This window comes from Rattus rattus, chromosome 3, assembly GCF_011064425.1.
Source record: "Rattus rattus isolate New Zealand chromosome 3, Rrattus_CSIRO_v1, whole genome shotgun sequence".
Classification (NCBI taxonomy): Eukaryota; Metazoa; Chordata; class Mammalia; order Rodentia; family Muridae; genus Rattus; species Rattus rattus.
This window is the reverse complement of record NC_046156.1, coordinates 120533082-120556143: the sequence shown is the minus strand read 5'-3', so window position 1 is coordinate 120556143 and position 23062 is coordinate 120533082. Positions and strand designations below refer to the sequence as shown.

Here is a 23062-nt window from a genome sequence, read left to right as displayed (position 1 = left end):
AATTTTCCATACACAACAAAACCCCTATCAAGTAAAATTATACTTTAAATGTCCAGTCCACATGCATTTGGGAGCCTTGGAGAAAGCATTCCACTATCTATCCCATCCTGGTGAGTCCAAAGTTTTGTACTTAAATTATTTTCTTATCATAACTTTCACTTGCCAACCTAAAAACATCTATTTAGGCCCTAGAACATTTCTTTAGATCCTAAGAAACTGAAGCTTTCATGTCTTTAATTTTCAATAAGAAAAACTATAACACTATGACTATCTAGCCTTCAACCCCATCGGAGACCTGCGAGGGATAACGATGACCTGAGTATACAGGAAGTGCAGAGCAAGCACCTTCCAAAGCTGGAGAAATGACAGAGACTGCTGGCTGTCTGCACAGTCACCCCAGGTTCCTCTGTATCCCTGGGACATTCATCTTCAGCCAGCTCAGAATATCTGACAGGGTTTTCTGTGAAGCAGGAATTTTGAAGGATCGGTCTATATTCTCTGTGAAGTTGGACAGTCGACTTTCCAATGTCCTGCTTGTCCACATTTTGGATAGCCTACTGCCATCAGTCAAGGTAAGGGCATGTTTTTGCTCACTGGCCAGCTTTGCCACATTTGAAGGAAAATCCATGTAGAAGTCCTTTGGTTCCCATCATCTTATCATCTTTGAAGTAGATTTGGGGTGCTGCCAGGAGTAGATGTCTCTCTGTCAGGAAAACCTTTTATTATTAAAATGTATTAAATGCCATGTAATGTACATCTCTGAAGTGTTTGAAGATTACCTATCTCAGTACATATAAAGGGACAAATGTTGCTGTTTCTAGCTATTTACTTTTTGTTTAACTTTTAAAACAGAAAAGAGGCTAAACAAAGCTTATTTCTCTAATCAACCGGACTAGGACCTAGCAAGAATAAGAAAGATTATTTATAGGTGACTAGCTACTAACTTACACTTTATCCTAAACAGTTTGCAATAGTAGTTTTCATAAGAGTGAAACTTTACATTTCAAATGAGTTTCATATGTACAATACATTAAGCAAGAGTTAAACAAAATAGCCTTAAACCTTTTGTCCTATCATCCTATATCGCCCCACTTAAAAAAAAATTTAGCTCTGACTCTGAGCTGCTTTTGTCTAAAAATGACTCATACCTTTTATTGTGGAGCCTTGAACTACAGTCCCAAAAGTGGTTCCTGAAGGCAAAGAAATTCTACAAACCCCGGGAAGCCTAGGGTGTCTCTGTAAGGTTGGACAGTAGACTTTCCAGTAAGATATCAAGAACCCATTACCACCAGAAATGCTTTGTTCATTTTTATAATCCAAAGTCCTGTATTCCTCAGTTAATGCACCGGACATTTTCAACTCTGAGACTGTTAGTGACTTGAACACAATTTCTTTTCAAATGATTGATTTTACCACAACTGAAGCATCTGGCCTTTCGATGTATGAGACCTTGTGCAGCTGCGAGATAGGTAATAGTAGTGATCTTGTAACCCCAGACTGCCCCTCTGCTTCAGTTGGTTCAAGATCAACCCCTTCCCTCCCTTTTCCCTCAAAAAGGGCTGTTTCTTTTTTTAACTCTGTCACCCTGTATAGGCTCCTTTTGCTCCTGGCTCTCCATCCTGCCCAGAGGCAGTTGGGGCTTGAAACTGTAAGTGTGCAGCACAGGTCATGGACACTATCTGCCTTCTAGCTGAATTGGCTTCTTGTTTTCAACCTGTGTGAAGTTTCCACTCTCAATCACCAGGTCTGAACCTTTTTGTTCTCCTTTCTCCAGCATTACTCATTTCCCAAGAGCTCCAACCTCTACCTGTAACTTCTCCAGTTGCATCTTCTATCTCCCACATTTCTGTTAGAGGTTAGCGCTGGCATTCTGGTTCTCTCTTAAAGGGGGATGGGGTGGGCATCGTTGGGGCCAAGACTTGGTCTTTTGAGATATGAGTTGCTTTTTAATATTAAAACGTTTACCTATCTTAAGTCTAAGTTACTTTGTAATGAAGCTGGCCTCCTGTCTCAGTTCCTCTGAGGCCAGAAACTGCAGTCTCTGACCTTTAACACCTCATCTTAAAACAGCAGGGGATTAAGTAGTCTTTGTTCTCATCTTCATAGGAACTTCTAGGCTCACAGCCTGCAAGTGAAAGTCACAGGAAGAACAGGGGACACATTGAAAAGTGATTTTAATCTTTATTTCTAAGTTCTTCAAAAATTTCTTTCCTTTAAAATTCTCCCTTTATTTCTGAGTTCCCTTGTAATTTCTAAGTTATTCTACTTTGCGGTCTTTCTCCTTCCTCCTCCAAATCTTGCTGTCTCCCTCTGTCTGCTCTGATATAATGATGCTGGTGCAATGGAATCCTTCCCCTTTTCTTGGGGACTAGATCCTATGATTTTTCCAACATCCTTTTTTTAAAAAAACAAAAGTCCACTAAAAGCTCAAACATAAATTCAAGTTATAAGTTGAAAAAGAAGTTTACAACAGAGATGTATGTTTACATATGTCCCTATTAAGACTAGATATTCATTATCTGTCACTAGCTCTACAGTATCATTGAAAATTAAAATCAATAATTTTGTGACTCTTATTATTGAAGGTTTGTATAGATAAACCCAGTCAATATTTTATCTTCCGTCCTTGCAGCTATAATAAATCATTAGTTCTCTTTTATGACATTTGGTTAATTGTTTTACAGCCTCTTGGAGTGTGTTCTAAGTTGTAAATGCCCACTCTCTATCTCAGAAGCAATTGACTGTTGACACACGAAGACTAGCAGAGTTCTAGTTGTGGTTTTCAATATCAGAGAGAACTTTAATAGCATAACTATAATAGCTATTATAAAGGGCTTACTAGTATAATTTTAGGAATTCTTATGAGCTCATCATTAAGAATTAAGAAATCATTTTTGTTTAAATAGCAACACTACAAGATAGTAGTTGTAACAAGATCTTTGTTGATCTGTAGAAATCTGCCCAAAAGGGTTGGCTAATACCTAGTTTTATATATATATATATATATATATATATATATATATATATATATATATATATATATATATTTGGGACATTTCCTCAAAGAGCTCACCCATCATAAGCCATGCTAAGAAAACCCCATGGGCCACCTTCAGGAAGACCCCCTGCCAGCCAGCCTTAGTGTATTCTACATGGGTCCTGACACATTTCCACTTGAAAATTTTCCAGTTGTTCAGCCATTCTCACAGTTTGTTTCGAGACAGAATATAGCAAGAAGCAGAAGAACAAAAAGGGAAAACAAAAAATCCACTCTGGAAGCAGCATCAGCAGCAACAGCAACAACAACAGCAACAAACCTTTTGTTGAGATTCTGTAACAGTATATTTATTCCTTTGTACCCTGCCATCTCCTCCACCATATTAAAAACCAAGTTTCCCATTCTGCCTAGGCACACACTGGGTGCCATTTGTTGGTGTGCTTTTAGGGGTAGGGTATTTTATAGGGCTAGTTTATACCTCTGTCCCCCTTCCGACCTTTATTCCTCCCTGATCCCTTCCAACCCCTCAACACTAGGTAGAAGGGGAAGAATGTTACAGGGGGAAGAGTGCATAAGCCTCTTATAGCCAGCAAAATAGACTACTTCCTGCTGATTAGGGTGAATGGATTCCTTGACTCAAGTCCAATCTTCATCAACAGGATATCTTCAACTTCTTCTCCACTAACCAAAACAACAGCAACCAGGAACATAAGGAGGAGCAGCAGGTGCCCCAGGTTCTCTGAGAGCTCTCTGATTTATGTCCCCTGCAGAGTTCCCAGAATTAAAATTTTCTGCAGCTGGAAAAATTGCACTCCTGCTAGTGTATGAAGCAAATGATAATCACTGAAACAGTGTCTTATCCCATACCTGGGAGCTATCTATCTATCTATCTATCTATCTATCTATCTATCTATCTATCTATCTATCTATCTATGATATATATATCATATATATATATCATAACTGAGTGTTTTAAAAAACCAAAATTCTCACTATACTATGCTTACTTTTTCCCCATATTTATTAAATTGAGTATTTCTTTTCTACAATTCAAATGTTATTCCCTTTCCCGGTTTCCAGGCCAATATCCCACTAACCCCTCCCCATCCCCTTCAATATGGGTGTTTCACTCCCTATCCTCCCATCATTACCGTCCTCCCCGCAACAATCCCATTCACTGGGGGTTCAGCCTTGGCAGGACCAAGGGCTTCCCCTTCCACTGGTGCTCTTACTAGGCTATTCATTGCTACCTATGCAGTTGGACCCCAGGGTCAGTCCATGTATAGTCTTTGGGTAGTGGCTTAGTCCCTGGAAGCTCTGGTTGGTTGGCATTGTTGTTCATATGGGGTCTTGAGCCCCTTCAAGCTCTTCCAGTTCTTTCTCTGATTCCTTCAATGGGGGTCCTATTCTCAGTTCAGTGGTTTGCTGCTGGCATTCGCCTCTGTATTTGCTGTATTCTGGCTGTGTCTCTCAGGAGAGATCTACATCTGGTTCCTGTCTGCCTGCACTTCTTTGCTTCATCCATCTTATCTAATTGGGTGGCTGTATATGTATGGACCACATGTGGAGCAGGCTCTGAATGGGTGCTCCTTCAGCCTCTGTTCTAAACTTGGCCTCCCTATTCCCTCCCAAGGGTATTCTTGTTCCCCTTTAAAAGAAGGAGTGAAGCATTTGCATTTTGGTTCTCCTTCTTGAGTTTCATGTGTTCTGTGCATCTAGGGTAATTAGAGCATTTGGGCTAATATCCACTTATCAGTGAGTGCATACCATGTGTGTTTTTCTGTGGTTGGGTTACCTCACTCAGGATGATATTTTCCAGTTCCATCCATTTGCCTATGAATTTCATAGATTCATTGCTTTTGATAGCTGAGTAATATTCCATAGTGTAGATGTACCATATTTTCTGTATCCATTCCTCTGTTGAAGGGCATCTGGGTTCTTTCCAGCTTCTGGCTATTATAAATAAGTTTGCTATGAACATAGTGGAGCATGTGTCTTTGTTATATGTTGGGGCATCTTTTGGGTATATGCCCAAGAGAGGTATAGCTGAGTCCTCAGGCAGTTCAATGTCCAATTTTCTGAGGAACCTCCAGACTGATTTCCAGAATGGTCGTACCAGTCTGCAATCCCACCAACAAAGGAGGAGTGTTCCTCTTTCTCCACATCCTCGCCAGCATTGGCTGTCACCTGAGTTTTTGAACTTACACATTCTCACTGGTGTGAGGTGAAATCTCAGGGTTATTGTGATTTGCATTTCTCTTATGACTAAAGATGTTGAACATTTCTTTAGGTGTTTCTCAGCCATTTGGCATTCCTCAGCTGTGAATTCTTTGTTTAGCTCAGAACCCCATTTTTTAATAGGGCTATTTGACTCCCTGTAGTCTAACTTCTTGAGTTCTTTGTATATTTTGGATATGAGCCCTCTATCAGTTGTAGGATTGGTAAAGATCTTTCCCCAATCTGTTGGTTGCCGTTTTGTCCTAACAACATTGTCCTTTGCCTTACAGAAGCTTTGCAGTTTTATGAGATCCCATTTGTCGATTCTTGATCTTAGAGCATAAGCCACTGGTGTTTTGTTCAGGAAAGTTTTCTCCGCCCATGTGTTCGAGATGCTTCCCCACTTTTTCTTCTATTTGTTTGAGTGTGTCTGGTTTGATGTGGAGGTCCTTGATCCACTTGGACTTAATCTTTGTACAGGGTGATAAGAATGGATCGATCTTGCATTCTACAAGCTGACCTCCAGTTGAACCAGCACTATTTGCTGAAAATGCTATCTTTTTTCCATTTGATGGTTTTGGCTCCTTTGTCAAAAATCAAGTGACCATAGGTGTGTGGGTTCATTTCTGGGTCTTAAATTCTATTCCACTGGTCTATCTGCCGGTCCTTTTACCAATAACATACAGTTCTTATCACTATTGCTCTGTAATACTGCTTGAGTTCAGGGATAGTGATTCTCCAGGAAGTCCTTTTATTGTTGAGGATAGTTTTAGCTATCCTGGTTTTTTTGTTATTCCAGATGAATTTGCAAATTGATCTTTCTAACTCTCTGAAGAATTGGATTGTTATTTTGATGGGGATTGCATTGAATCTGTAAATTGCTTGCTAAAATGGCCATTTTTACTATATTAATCCTGCCAATCCATGAGCATGGGAGATCTTTCCATCTTCTGAGATCTTCTTCAATTTCTTTCTTCAGAGGCTTGAAGTTCTTCTCATACAGATCTTTCAGTTGCTTGGTTAGAGTCACACCGAGGTATTTTTACATTATTTGGTGCTATTATGAAGGATGTTGTTTCCCTAATTTCTTTCTCGGCTTGTTTCTCTTTTGTGTAGAGAAAAGCTACTGATTTATTTAAGTTAATTTTATACCCAGCCACTTTGCTGAAGTTGTTTATCAGACTTAGTAGTTCTCTGGTGGAACTTTTGGGATCACTTAAATATACAATCATATCATCTGCAAATAGTGATATTTTACTTCTTTTTTTTCATTCTGTATCCCTTTGATCTCCTTTTGCTGACTGATTGTGCTGGGTAGGATTTCAAGAACTATATTTATTAAGTAGGGAGAGAGTGGGCAGCCTTGTCTAGTCCCTGATTTTAGTGGGATTGCTTCAAGTTTCTCTCCATTTAGTTTAATATTAGCTACTTGTTTGTTATATATGGCTTTTACTATGTTTAGGTATGGGCCTTGAATTCCTATTCTTTCTAGGACTTTTATCATGAAGGGGTGTTGAATTTTGTCAAATGCTTTCTCAGCATCTACTGATATGATCATGTGGTTTTTATCTTTCAGTTTGTTTATATTGTGGATTACGTTCATGGTTTTCCATATATTAAACCATCCCTGCATCCCTGGAATGAAGTCTACTTGATCATGATGGATGATTGATTTGATGTGCTCTTGGATTCGGTTTGCAAGAATTTTATTGAGGATTTTTGCGTCAATATCCATAAACGAAATTGGTCTGCATTTCTTTCTTTGTTGGGTCTTTGTGTTAGGTATAAGAGTGTGGCTTCATAGAAGGAATTCAGTAGCACTCCATCTGTTTCAATTTTGTGGAATAGTTTGGATAGTATTGGTATGAGGTCTTCTATGAAGGTCTGATAGAATTCTGCACTTAACCTGTCTGGTCCTTGGCTCTTTTTGGTTGGGAGACTATTAATGACTGCTTCTATTTCTTTAGGAGTTATGGGGTTGTTGAAATGGTTTATCTGTTCCTGCTTTAACTTCACTACCTGGTATCTGTCTATTAAATTGTTCATTTCCTGCAGATTTTCAAGTTTTGTTGAATATAGCCTTTTGTAGTAGGATCTGATGATTTTTTGAATTTCCTCTGACTCTGTTGTTATGTCTCCCTTTTCATTTTTGATTTTGTTAATGTGTACAAACTCTCTGTGTCCTCTGGTTAGTCAGGCTAAGGGTTTATCTATCTTGTTGATTTTCTGTTGATTCTTTGTATAGTCCTTTTTTGTTTCTACTTGGTTGGTTTCAGCTCTGAGTTTGATTATTTCCTGCCTTCTTCTCCTCCTGGGTGTATTTGCTTCTTTTTGTTCTAGAGCTTTTAGGTGTGCTGTCAAGCTGCTGATATATGCTCTTTCCTGTTTCTTTCTGCAGGCACTCAGAGCTATGAGTTTTCCTCTTAGCACAGCTTTCATTGTGTCCCATAAGTTTGGGCATGTTGTACCTTCATTTTCATTAAATTCGAAGAAGTCTTTAATTTCTTTCTTTATTTCTTCCTTGACCAGGTTATCATTGAGTAGAGCATTGTTAAACTTCCATGTATATGTGGGCGTTCTTCCCTTATTGTTTTGAAGACCAGCTTTATCCCGTTGTGGCCTGATAGGACACATGGGATTATTTCTATCTTTCTGTATCTGTTGAGGCCTGTTTTATGACCGATTATATGGTCAATTTTGGAGAAAGTACCATGAGGTGGTGAGAAGAAGGTATATCCTTTTGTTTTAGGATAGATATTTTTATTTAAATAAGAAATCTAACAGTTTTATAAAGTATCTGAAACTTTACTCAGAATTAATTACCATAAAAGATAATAAGATTACAATAAAGATATTTCTTTGCTATTGCTAATAATGCTTATAAATAATGCTTATAAATCCTTTAGGGTTAAAAGAAAACAGATAATGATGACTTCATAACAAACAGCTGGGAAAATTAGATGATCAAATTTAGGATCTATCAACTGACTATTCAGTTAATGGTGAAACTGTAAGGCTTTTGCATTTTCCCTCCATACCATATATTCCATCATTCCCTATATTAGCTAAACTTTGTTAACAGTTTTTCAAAAGGACATTTTTATATCCTTAAAATTCTGCCTTGTGACTACATCTTTTCCAGCTCTGAATTTTTTTGATATGTATACTTCTTGATTAGTGCTATGAAGTACATTCTTATTAAATTTAAAAGTAATTCACAGTATGTCGGCTAGCAGGAGTGTTTTTCTTTTCAGAAAATGATAAACTCTAGGAATGAGTAGTGACAACATTGCATTTTGCTATTTCCAGTAAAAGACAGTTGTAGATTTTAAGTATGTTACACTGATGCTTATTTTGCTTCTATTTTATGAAGTCTGTTTCTCTAGGTCATTGAAGAAAATGAAATAAAAATTATAACAGAATATCTTTTTTTTAAAAGGAGGAAAGTGTTTATTTAGCTTACAATTCATCATTCCAGGGTTATCAAGACAGGAACTCAAAGGAGCTAGTCACATCACACCTAAATTCAAGAACAAATAAGAGAACATTCATGACTACCTGCTTGTTTGTTTTCTTTCCTTACTGTATAACAGAATATCTTATTGTGTGGTAAATTACATGTAAATCCAAGTATTCCAATGTAAGTCCAAAAATATACCTAGATTGATGTTATAGTTTATTATTAACAATGTTAGGACAAATTTGCAGTGGAGACTGGGAAATTTTTGAGCAGGTAAAATCAACTAACACTTAATATTAGCTATAATATAGTCAATTGAAAAGATGAGTGATACTTACCTTGAATCATAACTGTAAATATACTCAAAACTTAGTGTAGGCTGTTTCTGGTGAATTTTTTTGGCTATTTTCTTTTCTTTTACTGGATATTTTTTATTTAAATTTCGAATGTTATCCCCTTTCCTGGTTTCCTGTCCTTAAGCCCCCCTCTCCCATCCCCTTCCTTTCTTGTATGGGGATGTTCCCCCCCCCAACTATTCCCTTTCCTGCCTCCTGCCCTTACGTTTCCCCTACACTGGGGGTCCAGCCTTAGCAGAATCAAGGCTTCTCCTCCCATTGGTGCCCAACAAGTCCATCCTCTGCTACATATGCAGCTGGAGCCATGGGTCTGTCCATGTGTACTCTTTGGGTAGTGGTTTAGTCTGTGGGAGCTCTGGTTGGTTGGCATTGTTGTTCTTATGGGATTGCAAGCCCCTTCCGCTTCTTCAATTCTTTCCCTAGCTCCTCCAATGGGGACCCCATTCTCAGTCCAATGGTTGGCTATGAACATCTGCCTCTGTATTTGTCATGCTCTGGCAAAGCCTCTCAGGAGACGGATATATCAGGCTCCTGTCAGCATGCACTTCTTGGCATCAGCAATATTGTCTGGGTTTTTGGCTGTATGTATATGAGCCAGATCCCCAGCTATTTTCTTTATTTACATTTCTTTTTTTTTTTCCCAGTTCCAAAGTCTTTATTGTTTTAGAAAAGATGGTCCATCCAGTCAGTGGGATGAAGAGCTGTGTCCAGGAACCCCATCAGTAGTGCTGAAAAGGACTCTGGTTTCTCCGCGTCTACTCATACACCCAGTCATGGGCACAAGACTTATAGTCAATCAGTTCTTGGGCTTAAACCATGACCGATCTCTTTCTCGCACTCTCCACTGAATCACTGCCGTGGATGATGTTCCTGCCAACTTGAATGCAGAAATCCCCACGAATGGTGCCTGGCTTGAATCAGCTGGATTGGTCTCCCCAGCATCCTCGGCCTGTTTTCACCACATTGGCCCCTCCCAGACCATGGCCACCACAGGCCCTGAGTTCATGTACTTCACCAGCCCGGGAAGAAAGGGCGGTCTTTCAGGTCAATATAGTGCTGCTTCAGGTGTTCCTCAAAGCCCGAAGGAACTTCATAGCCACCAGGCGAACCCCTTCTGCTCAAATAAACTTGATGATCTCATACCAGGCGCGCTGCACGCCATCTGGCTTGATGGCAATGAATGTACGCTCGAGGTTGGCCATGGTCCGAAAGCTGGTGGGTCGCCTGGTGCCAGCGGAGAGCGAAGAGAGCAGAGACTAGCTATTTACATTTCAAATGTCATCGTTTTTCCTGGTTTCCCCTCTGGTAACCCCCTATTGCATACCCCCTCCCCGTGCTTCTATGAGGGTGCTCCTGCACCCACTCATCCACCCCCTCCCACTTCCCTCTCCTGGCATTCCCCTACACTGATGCTTTAAGCCTTCACAGAATCAAGGGCCTCTCCTCCCATTGATGCCGGACAAGGCCATTCTCTGCTACATATGCAGCTGGATTCATGGGTCCTTCCACGTGTACTCTGGTTGGTGATTTAGTTCCTGGGAGCTCTGGAGTTTCTGGTTGGTTGGTATTGTTCTTCCTATGGGTTGCAAAACCCTTCAGTTCCTTCAGTCCTTTAACTCCTCCATTGGGGGACCTGGTACTTAGTCCAGTGATTGGTTGGGAGCATCTGCCTCTGTATTTGTCAGGCTCTGGCAGAGCCTCTCAGGAGACAGCTATATCAGGCTCCTGCCAGCAAGCACTTCTTGGCATCTGCCGTAGTGTCTTATTAGGCAGAAATGTGACCTCAGCTAATTTTAAGGGGTCAAGGAGCCTGATTATATGATTAGGTGATTTTCAACAAGGGCTCTTTCAAAGATAAAGAAGTAGCCACAAACCAATCAAGTATGTTTTGCTTCTGGAATTTATCATATCTGAATCTCCCTTTTCTGCCCTTTTCTAATTCATAACACATTTTTATTCAAATTATTTAAAATTCTGTTGTGTCTAAGATTTTCCCTGTAACAATAGAAATATACACAAAATAAAATAAACTCAGTCAATCAATCAATATAAGAGAAACCTACAAAATCAATGTTTCAAAGTTACTTTTATTTGATCTAGAAGAATCTTCTATTCTTGGATATCTCACCTTAGATTTGGAATGAATAATGAACAAGATTTTCTATGATTTATGATAAGGTAGGCCTGTTTCAAATGTGTCATGTGATCTTATAAACAGATTAGGAAGCTTCAGGCAGACATTCAGGATTTGGGTGATTGTTTTTAGATTACCCATGTCTTCCCAATGATTGAGTGAACCCAGCTTTAGTACTGGGGAGACATTCGGGTATCATGAAAACACAGTATCTTGTCTATAGTAAGACTGCAATTATTCTCTTCTGGCCCAGCATATTTTTCAATTTCTAAACTTTGTTAAATTATTTGTTTAAGTTAATTCATTTAACTGATTCCAATAATTCATTAATTCTATTTAATCTTAAAGGAATTTATTGATGGATAGCTCCATTCATTTAAGCCAGAAATCTAGCAGATCATTTTAGATACCTTCTTTTCATTTCTATATACCATATAATCTTAATTAAAAAAATGTTCAATATCCTGTCTCACTTTGATTCCATGTAACTTCTGTAATTTTCCATCCAGGTTTTTTAGTAGTCTGTGAATTGTCTTCACAAATCTGCTCTTATTTTTCTGCCATAAAGTTTTTTCAAAGTGAAATTATGATCGTGTAGCATTAAAAATCTATTTGACAATTGTTCATTGTTCATAACAGCTTAAGTTCTTAGCAAGGCTTAGCTGTAAATTTCATTGTAATTCAACCCTGGCCTAGTGCCCTGACAAATCTCCCTGTTTTGCTACAGTGTAACTTATATCATTGCTGTACTAGATTATTTTTATGTTCCTTTCTGTTCTTGTAAACTTTCTTACTTTGGATGGTTACATGTACTTTAAGACATTCTTAACGTTGTGGAACATGGGAATTTCTAGAGACCTGCTGCACATGTTACTTTTCTTCTTGAGATTTAAAAAAAATTCATCACTTTAGTCAGGACTAGTTTTGATCCACATTACAGCAAACTCAGTTCTATTAGCATAGCTATTATAGAGCTCACAGCAGTATGCATACCTGATGTTTTATCACCTTGTGGTCTCCTGGATATCGATTAACTTCGAAAGGACAACACAGCATCTTTCTCATATTTGTAACTTCAATACCTAGGATGATGCCTGTCAATTAAGTTGTTATTAACTTCTCAATGAATAGATGAGTGAATGAATGACCTTAATGTCACATTAGCAACACCCACATTATCTAGATCATCTGAATTCGGTCATTAAAGTAATCAGAGAGGGATTGCTGATCAGCCCAGTCCACATTCTTGGATTTCTAGTCGAAGGAGACTGTAGAAATGAATACTTTGTCACACATAGGTGGAGCTCAACCACCTGTTCTTTCAGGCTTGGCTAGCTAAGCCTGACAAAGCTTGTCAGGAATGTATGAATAAGGATGAAGCAAGGAATCGGAAGGAAACTAACAGTAAAGCTGTTGTAAATCAAGTTTATTGATTATTTCCCTAATCCCCAAATATTCAAATCTAGAATGTATGCACACCCTTGTCCATCCTCTGAAATTACACCAATTAGAAATAATTTCAGATTGTCATACATTCTTAAAAGTTACTTGGCATAAATTAGTTTGAATGAGATGTGATTTTGTTTATTGGTTGATTGGTTCTTAACATATCCATGCAGCTCAGCAATAGAGCAAACAACATTAGATCTGACAAAAATCTCATCTCAAGAATTTGAGGAAGATGGGGGTGAAGATGGTCTTATTAAAACTCTTTTTTTGACAAAAAGGAAAGAGTGATACCAATAAATGAGGTATGAAGATTTAATATTTTAAAATATAAAACTCTATCAGGTGTTTATGTGTCTCTGTCTATCTATCTATCTATCTATCTATGTATCTATCTATGTATCTATCTAGGTATCTATCTAGGTATCTATCTATCTATCTATCTATCAAACTATCTTCTATATCTATCTATCATCTATCTATATTTCATATATTCTTACTTATTATATATCTATGCATTCTAAAAGGGGAAATGTAAACTGATGCTTAGGGGGAAAGGTAAGAAAAATCAACAATTAATTGTATGCTATCTGGGTATTAGAGTTCTATGTCAAGTAGTGTGATAATGTAGAAGACAGCTGGGCTTTTGGGTGACTAGGGTCTGACTTTAGATTTCTACTTAGTTATTATTTGGGTTAAATTTTAATCTTTAAGACTGTCAGTTTTGTCTGTAGTGTATACACAATATTTGACATGTAAGGGTGTTATTTAGAGAAAGTACCTAAAATAATGAGTTGGCATTGAGTATATTTTGGTTTTCCTTTTATCCATAGTGGAATAAGTAACATAAATATTGAAAAGTTTGCCTGAGTCTAGAAAGCTGCGTGTCCTGACACATGTCTGTGATCTTATAAAGGCTTAATAGTCAGCCATTCCTTAAAGATTTTATTTTGTAAAGATCAACTGAAGACAAAATTTATTGGAATTGTTTGGAAAGAGAAGGTGATTCCCCTATTTACCCCCAACCTGATATTTTATTTGTAGGGAAAAGGACAAATGTTTTTGTCTGCATATTCTATAGAACAACAACAACAACAAGAACAACAACAACAAAAACTCGACATGAGACAATATCATGTAGCTAAATAATCTTTAAAACATAGACACCATTTTCCTTTTAAGTTCCACACTCCCTTGTGCTAGATTACTTTACAATACAAACATCAAACCTGTGAGTTTTTAATGGTTACTACATGCTGTGTTGGTAAATAGAGCTTTTCTCATATTCTTTTGCTGTCCCCAAATATCATTTTAGATGTTCCTTAAAACAAACTCTTTTGTGTTAAATAATAAAAAAGGAAGCACCATCCCACACTAGTGCTGGCTACTCTCTGTCTCCAGCTGTCTCCCTGCCTGCATGGCTCGTTCCATGCAGCCACCACCCATCTTGCAGTTAGGTGTCACAAGTCCCTGTAACTGGGTAAAATCAAAACTCTAGAGGCTTTTAATTTACCAGTCAGATTTATATCACTAAATTATCAACCCACAAAATGCCCAAAGAACTCAGAGCCAATTGATATTGATATAAGCTGCCCACTTAGATTGAACAAATTGTCCAGTAATTATCCATTCCTTACATAATATTCAGAACTACCTGTGGCTATTTAAAGCCACATGGATCTGCGTTGACCTTCTTTTCCTCCATCTTCCTTATCCCCTCCTTCCTGTCTCTCCCACCTCTCAAAAATTCTCAGCCTGCCCTCCTTTTCTACTGTCCAATCACGGGCGCTAGCCTTGACTTTTACCTGTCCTCACCTGCTTACAGACAGCAATTCATATTTCCCCCTTTTTGTCCAATTAAAAGGCTCTTTTCTTTCAGATATAAATTGAGCACAACTGTTACCATTCTGTAATTTACAAAGTACAAAATACATCTGACACTCAGTTCATCATTTTTGTCAATTAAATAGAACACTGTTATCTAGCTTAGCTTCAGAAAGGCTTAAAATCTATATGTTATGTTCTGGCTAGCTTGTATACTATCTGAAAACTATCCAATTAAATATATTTTCTCAATGTTAAATAGCCTGGGTATGCTATGACGTATAATTAGTCTTCAGCACCACCAGAAATCTGAGAGTGACTAATATTCAATGAAAATAAAAGAAACCTAACACAGCTTCTAGAACTGAGGCAAGATGTAGAGACAGCTATTTACCTATACAGTCCCCTGTTATCAACACGTTGGAGCATCAGTCTGGCTCACGGTCATCTGACAGACCTCGTGAAACAGGAATTATTAAGGAATAGCTTATTTTGTCTTAGCAGGACTAAGCTGTCCTCTCCTATAACTTGTGTCCTCTTATGAAAAGTACAGGTCTGTAGAAGAAATAGGCAATTTCTACCCAGTGGCTACCTTGCCACAATGTGTAACCTCACCTGGAGATAGATGCTCAGTTCTTCTTTGAATCCATAAAAGGAGAGCTGTTAGGAGCAGACATGTCTCAACAAATGATAAATAACATGAAATGTCACATTCTGTAGATTCTGACGTTTTTGAAAACTGTCTATCTATGTAAAGTAATCTGGACTGTTGTCCATTAACTACTCTCAGCTGTTTCTAAATAAAATATCTAGCAGGCACCCTAGCAATTAACTCAGAGCCAAGAATTTGCTATCTGGCCCTTAACTGGTATTGCTTAATCATCTGAAGACAGTTTGTAATGGCATTAATAGAAGGACTGGGTCCAAGCCTTGTACTTTTAAAATTTTTCTGTCAATAGAAGAAACTTATGCCAATGAAAACCCTGATTCTGCATTAAAACAAATTCTGTACCAATGTGAGAAATTATAACTTCAGCACAGTAACAATTATAAGGATTTTTACCAAATGAGATTATGGCCTCACAACCAATTCTAGCTAATTCATCCCTATTAAATTATGACCATTTCTAAATTCCCCAGAAAGACAACCTTAGAATAACCACCTCCAACCCCCCCTCCCCCAAATTCAGGGAACCAGGGTGATGATTCTTCAAAGCTACTTCCAGCTGTATATGGGTGTTGAGATATCTTTGGGGTGGGGGTTAGGGAAATTGGGGGAGTTGTTTGGCCTTAAGAAGGCCACACCAATGATTGTTGTCTCTGATGTCAGTGCTGGCTGGATCTGGCTGAAAGTCCCTGAGATCAGGAGTTCAAGAAGGCCAGTTCAGCATGTTTGACAATGAGACTCACCAAAGCTGTACATTCTGGAATACATAAATCTCAAGACAAAATTTTATTATCATCAAAATATTTGTATGGATTGTATCAGATGTAGAGTGTACAGACTGGTTAGTATCAAGTTCTGTTCTTTTTGTTTTATTCTCTTGAATCTAGTTCTTCAGGAGGTCTCCCTCTATCAAATCTGATCCATAGAGCTCTGGAAGGTGTCCAGAGCCTAATCATCTTTCCTAAAAGCACAAAGACAAACCTTCCTCCCAAATCTTCATATCTTTTAGTCGGCAACCAGAAAAGCTTGTATCTTGCATTCTCTCCCAGAGAAATAATATAACCACAAAACTCAAAAATCACACTCATTTTGAAAATTAAAACAATCCAAAACAAATGAAGTAAACTAAAATACTCTATGAACCTATTCTTGGGCTTTCTAATCCGTCATGTCAGGAAATCCACCCGAAATTCCCGTGGAGCCCACGTTAAAGAATATAAGTTTCCTGAAGACTTTAGTATATCATCTATCTGTTATGCTCTCTACCTGGAGCCACAGACATCTATTTTTTAATAACTGTTACGCTCTTGGAGTCAGTAACTAATTTTCCCCATCCTAGTTCTGAACTGTGGGCGAAATTCTCCACGTGATATGGACAAAATCTTTATATAAATCTATCCTAAAAGCAGGTAAACCAGCTTTTGAATTCAATCATACTCCAATCAACATCTGCTAAGGAAGCTGGCAGCTTTCATTCTCCAGCTCTCTGTGGCTCAGAGCAGCTGTAGTTTTCACAGGAGGGGACCTCAGAGCCTTTGAGCAGACTTTCCCTGTGTTTCTTTGTTTTAAGGCTCCTGAGCTTGACTCCTTCCAGGGCCACCTTTCTCTCACTTAGAAAATAGAACTCCCTCAGACTGATAATCTTAAATTTCTAGTGGATTCTTGCCTAACATGTTGGATCACCACCTGTTGAGTTAAATAATAAAAAAAAAGAGAATGCACTATCCCACACTATGCCAGTCACCGGTGGGCCACATGGCACTGGCAGGGTGTTTCATCTCCGCAGACTCTGACCCTTTGCTCTAAAATCTCTCCACCTGACTCACTAAGTTCCCATGGTGGGTGGCTAACATGCCAGCCCCACACATAAAATTCTGTGGCTGGCTGGAGTGCCTTGTCACCATACCTTTCTCTGGAACTCAGTTGAGTCTCCACATGAAGGAAAAACCATACAAACTTAGTTTAGAACCAACAGGTAACTCAATTGCTGGGCGCAACTACTAACATCCTAATTAGTAAGCCATACTAAATTAAATCCTCTGGTGGTGGATCCTGGTGGATCTGCCATCTAACCAGGGGCCTCTGGTTCTTTACATCTTGTACCCCCAAATCTCTCTCCATCCAAAAAGCACAAGTTCCTTTTCTCCTCTCTTCCTCCTCTGACCTAGAAGTCCCACCTATTCCTTGCCCAGTGATTGGTCCCCTGAAATTTTTGTCTGCATATTCTATAGAACAACAACAACAACAACAAAAAAGACACAATTTCATGTAACTAAATAATCTTTAGACTGTAAACACCATTTTCCTTTAAGTTCCACACTCCCTTGTACTAGATTACTTTATAATACAAACCTCAAACCTGTGAGCTGTTAGTGGTTAACTATGTGCCATGTTTGTAAATAGAGCTTTTCTCACATTCTTTGACTGTCCCCAAATATCGTTTTGGATATTCCTTAAAACAAACTCAACTAGCCTAATTTTGTCAAACAGTTAACTGTGAAGAAAGCTGCTTTCTCTTTGATTAATTTCCAGTCTAATCCACCATGTCAGTCTTTATTCCTCTTTTTCTACTTTCTCTTCACATGCCCCTCATAGTTTACATACTCACCTTTGGCTACATTCACATATGCACCATAGGCTGCACTCAAAGGCTCCTAGACACAGGGAACAAACGTAAACTAAGTTGATTGTATACAGGTGGTGTCAAACAATTGTTTTTTACAAAAACATTTTATAAAAATTTCAAAATATTTATGAAATTATTTTTACAATACAGACAAAAAAATTTTGTAGTGTGTTGGTCTGACGCTGCTTATAATGTAATGCTAAATATTGGTCCCTAAGGACCGATTGCCCACAGGAAAGAGAGAATCTGCATGTACAATATGACCTTGCTCCTTAATTTAAAACTATCGGTTAAATAAAGACGCTGACAGCTAATACCTGGCCAGAAGAGACATAGATGGGATTTGGGGTTCCTGGCTTTGGTTCAGAGGAGATTATGAAGAAGAGAAAGAGGGCAAATAGAGGAGATTCTAATCATGAGGTCAGAATCTTAAAATAATGGACATGAATGCTGGCTAATTGGAGTTAAGAACAGCCCAAACAAAGAATTGTATATCACAAAGAGGGGTTATTGGCAAGGAAATAGACATAACAGCATAGAGGATAGATATCTGCCCAGCTCTAATGCAGATAAAGGCTTATCATAAATAGAAAAGGTGTGTGCATCTTTTATTTGGGAACTGAATATTCAAAGGCAGGGTAGAAGCCCCTTATTGAGTTTAGATTTATTTCTCAACAAGTTTTTATAAAAATTCCCTTATCTAAGGTCATATCAGGAAGAAGATGGTTAATTTTTTGTTTCTGTAAGTTTGATCACTCAAGATTCCTGGTGAGTGCTTGCTCTTTTCTGCGTCTCAGAAGTCTGGGAAGAATATGTTGACAGCACTGAACATTTTTGGACATAGACATATTTTAGCTATAGTTTGTTGCAGGTAGGTGTAGGTAGAGGGTACTCTCTTCCTTGCAGAATAACACATATGAATTAAATTGTGCATGGTAATTGCTTACAGGCACCCTGCTTTCTAATCTTTTATCTTGCAGACAGTATCTTGCAGACAGTATCCTCTTTATTTTAGAAGTGAGATGTATAGCTCTCTGTAAGATATTACTACTGTTATTACTATTTTGGTGTGTGTGTGTGTGTGAGAGAGAGAGAGAGAGAGAGAGAGACAGAGAGACAGAGAGAGAGAGAGACAGATAGAGAGAGACAGAGAGACAGAGAGAGAGAGAGAGAGAGAGAGAGAGAGAGAGAGAGAGAGAGAGAGAGAGAGAGAGTCTCATTATATATCCCTGCCTGTCTTGGAATCTTTTAGTGAAAACCAATTTTGCCTTGAACTCATCAAGATCCATCTACCCCTGCAGGGATTAAAAGTGGATAAAGTGAATGTTTTGGCATGTCTATTGATATCCTTCTTGTTTAGCTCATGTTTAGGTGGTCATGTTGGTGAGACTTTATTTGTATAGCTTCTGACATTCCCAATAAACACAATCTCACAGCAAACCACCTTATCTTCTGACTGCTACTAATCTTTCCTCTCCTCCTCCCACAATAACCCTTAAGCCTTAGGTTCTGAAGTGTCTTGTAAGTATATCCATTGAGACTGGACTCCACAACTCTGCATTTTGATTGGTTGTAGTTTTATGTATGTTAGAAGTTTCCTAGATGAAGGATGGATGGGGCAAACATATAAGGCCTCAATTCTACACAAAGAATGACAAGCAACTATAGAATGCTGAGAGCTGGAGAAATAGTTTTACCCAGGAAAAGGCATACAAATTAGTTATCTAATACCAAATTGTCAGCTTTGAAAACAAGTATACAAGTCACATTATACAGATTGACCATATATGTAAACACACACATATGTAAAGCCTTTATACACACATATACACACATAGATAAAACCATTATATATATAGACACACACACATATGTACATACACATATATACACACACATATACAACACACACACACACACACACACACACACACACACACACACAAATGAAACAAGAGGCCATGATTTGAAAGAGAGAATATAGAAGAGTATATTAAAGGATTTGGAAGAAAAAAAGGTAAGGGGTGAATGATGTAATTATAATCTCAAAAAGAAAAAGAAATGTTTTTCAAGAAATAAATAAGTAAATAAAATAGAGAAAACAGCTGTGCATTACTACACTGAGCTTATTCATTTCTTGAGACAAGGAATTACTACTTAGCCATGCTGGCCTTGAACTTGTGATCTTCTGGTTGTAACCTCAAAAGTCCTATTTTAAAGTACTTTTGTTGTAATTTGTTAAAAAAGATTGTTTTCAAATTGATTAAGAGACATTATCAAAGAACTCTTTTATTAAAACACATTATCAATTATCTTTTTTATGTTTTTTATTAGATATATTTCTTTTTTTCCCATCTTTATTAACTTGAGTATTTCTTATTTACATTTCGATTGTTATTCCCCTTCCGGGTTTCCGGGCCAACATCCTCCAACCCCTCCCTCTCTCCTTCTCTATGGGTGTTCTCCCCATCTTCCCCCCATTACCGCCCTCCCCCCAACAATCACGTTCACTGGGGGTTCAGTCTTGGCAGGACCAAGGGCTTCCCCTTCCACTGGTGCTCTTACGAGGCTATTCATTGCGACCTATGAGGTTGGAGCCCAGGGCCAGTCCATGTATAGTCTTTGGGTAGTGGCTCAGTCCCTGGAAGCTCTGGTTGGTTGACATTGTTGTTCATATGGGGTCTCGAGCCCCTTCAAGCTCTTCCAGTCCTTTCTCTGATTCCTTCAACGGGGGTCCCATTCTCAGTTCAGTGGTTTGCTGCTGGCATTCGCCTCTGTATTTGCTGTATTCTGGCTGTGTCTCTCAGGAGAGATCTACATCTGGTTCCTGTCAGCCTGCACTTCTTTGCTTCATCCATCTTATCTAATTGGGTGGCTGTATAAGTATGGGCCACATGTGAGGCAGGCTCTGAATGGGTGTTCCTTCAGCCTCTGTTCTAAACTTTGCCTCCCTATTCCCTCCCAAGGGTATTCTTGTTCCCCTTTTAAAGAAGGAGTGAAGCATTCACATTTTGGTCATCCTTCTTGAATTTTATGTGTTCTGTGCATTAGATATATTTCTTTACTTACATTTCGAGTATTATTCCCCTCCCCAGTTTCCTGTCCATAAGCCCCCATTTCCTCCCCTCCCCCTCCCTCATATGGGTATTCCCCCTATACATCCCCCTTATTGCCAACCCCCCATATTCACCTGCACTGAGGGGGTCTAATCTTGGCAGGATCAAGGGCTTCCCCAACACATTATCAAGTATCTTAGTATCTGGAATATATTAAAAATTTAAAAGTACACTTCAAGCAGTGGGCAAAGGGAGATGCTGTGTATATGACCTATGTATTCATACATTGTCACACAGGCAAACGAATATTGATTTATGGAGCCAAGTGAGTTTCAAGCACTCTTAGATGTTTACCTACAGGCTTAAGAGCATGCTTTGGCTTGAGAATTAGAAAACTAGACCTTGAGGCTAGAGAGATGGCTCAGTGGTTAAGAGCACTGACTGCTCGTCCAGAGGTCCTGAGTTTAAATCCCAGCAACAACATGGTGCCTCACAAACATCTGTAATGAGATCTGATGCCCTCTTCTGGTATGTCTTCAGTGTGTCTGAAGACAGTGTACTTATATAATAAATAAATAAACAAACAAATAAATAAATACATCATACATAAATACATAAGTAAATTAAAAAGGAAAAAGAAAACTAGACCCTGGTTCCAGCAGCATTTTTGAGTCATTATATAGTGTGGCAGGTCAGTCTCTTAGACTTTTATTCACTTTACCTACTATAGAAAGTCTTCTTTTGAAGTAAGTACAGAATTTGAATTTGTTTTAAAAATACAATATTCAATGTGTTCTTTGTCATGTACGTATGTAAGTGAATTCTGATTAATGTTACCCTGACTTTGTCTGAACAACCCTAGTCCTTTTCAGCACACCTTCCTTCCTACAAGTCCATTTCCTTGGTTCATGTTTTTCATTTGGTATTGTATTTTGCTGAGTTTAACCAGAGCCATTTGCATAATGATGGGTTTAGAGGTAGGCATTGGAGCCTGATGGATACTAACTGAAGTCATACCTGCTCCTCTCCAAGGATCCATCAATAGGAAATAGTTACGAATACCATAGTTCCACAGGGAGGGGTAAGGCCCTATGAGTTCCACCCAGATCTGTGGTTTCCTGTTGACTGACCCAGTCTTATCCAGGCATATTGCAAGCAACTACAACTGCTTTAAGATCGTGATTGCATTGGTTGTGTCATGCTCAGAAGATACCCTTTCACAGCCCTTCTTCCTATCTCTGGACCTTACATTTGTTTCTCCCCATCTTCTACAGTGTTCCTCAAGCTTGGAAGCTTCCTTTAAGTAATATCTGCCCAGATATTGACTAGACTAGTTTTTATTTTAAGGGGCTTAAGTTTCTTTGGTTCTTATATTTTAGTTATTAATCTAGCTGTATGAATAACTGACAAATAGTTATCTTCTGTTTCGTAGGCTGATTTTTTCTTTGATAATTACTTCCTTCTTTATGGACAAGTGTTTTAGTTTGATGCCATTCTATTTGTCAATTCTTGCTATTACTTCCTGTGCAAATGGAATTCTGTTCATGAGGTCATTGCATGCACCTTTATCTTAAAATGTTTCCTGTATGTTTTCTTCTAGTAGTTTCAAAGTTTTGGATTTTCATTAAGACTTTTGGTCCACTTTTTAAAAGCACTAGTATAAATAACTGTATCATTTCCATACATGTACGCAATGTGAGTTTTGGTTAACTTGACAACAAACTATAGTTATCTGGAAAGGGGGAGTTTCAACTAAAGAATTGCCTCCACCACATTGGCCTGTGGACATGTGTGGAAACATTTTCTTGCTTAATGAATGCTGAGGAAGGAAGGCCCGATCCACCGTGGGTGGTGCTGCACTTGGACAGAAGTGTTGGGTTATATAAGAAAGCAAGCTGAGCAAGCCATGGAGAGCAAACCAAGGTGGAGCATTCCTCCATGGTCTCTGCTTCAGTTCCTGTCTCAGGTTCCTGCCTTGGACTCCTGCCAAAGCTTCCCTTGATGAATTTTGTAATCTGTAAGCCAAACAACCCCTTTTCTCCTTCGGATTTCTTGTTGGTGTTTTGTCACAGCAACAGCCAAGTAAACTAGGACAGAAATTGGCACAGAAGAATAAGATGTTACTGTGATAAAGTTGAATATGTTGGTTTGGGAAAAGACTGTGGCAGGATTTTGTATGTTTTAGCTACAAAAGACCATTAATACTCACAGAAGGTTGGAAGCAGTGTAGATAATGGGGGCCTGCCTTGTGAAGTTTCAGACGGAGGCAAAGACTGTC

The 23062-nt window shown here is 38.5% G+C and overlaps 1 protein-coding gene and 1 pseudogene across 1 annotated transcript in view; one reads left to right on the top strand and one right to left on the bottom strand.

Annotated features, from left to right (window-relative positions):
• Nucleotides 1–3741, top strand: part of LOC116895904 (filaggrin-like) — a 5530-nt gene extending 1789 nt beyond the window's left edge. The window contains exon 3 of the mRNA XM_032896987.1: nt 3658–3741. Within this exon, the coding sequence (XP_032752878.1) occupies nt 3658–3741 (84 nt within the window). The remainder of the gene's footprint in view (nt 1–3657) is intronic.
• Nucleotides 3742–9659: 5918 nt separating this feature from the next.
• LOC116895537 lies at nt 9660–10285 on the bottom strand (annotated as a pseudogene).
• Nucleotides 10286–23062: the final 12777 nt, after the last annotated feature.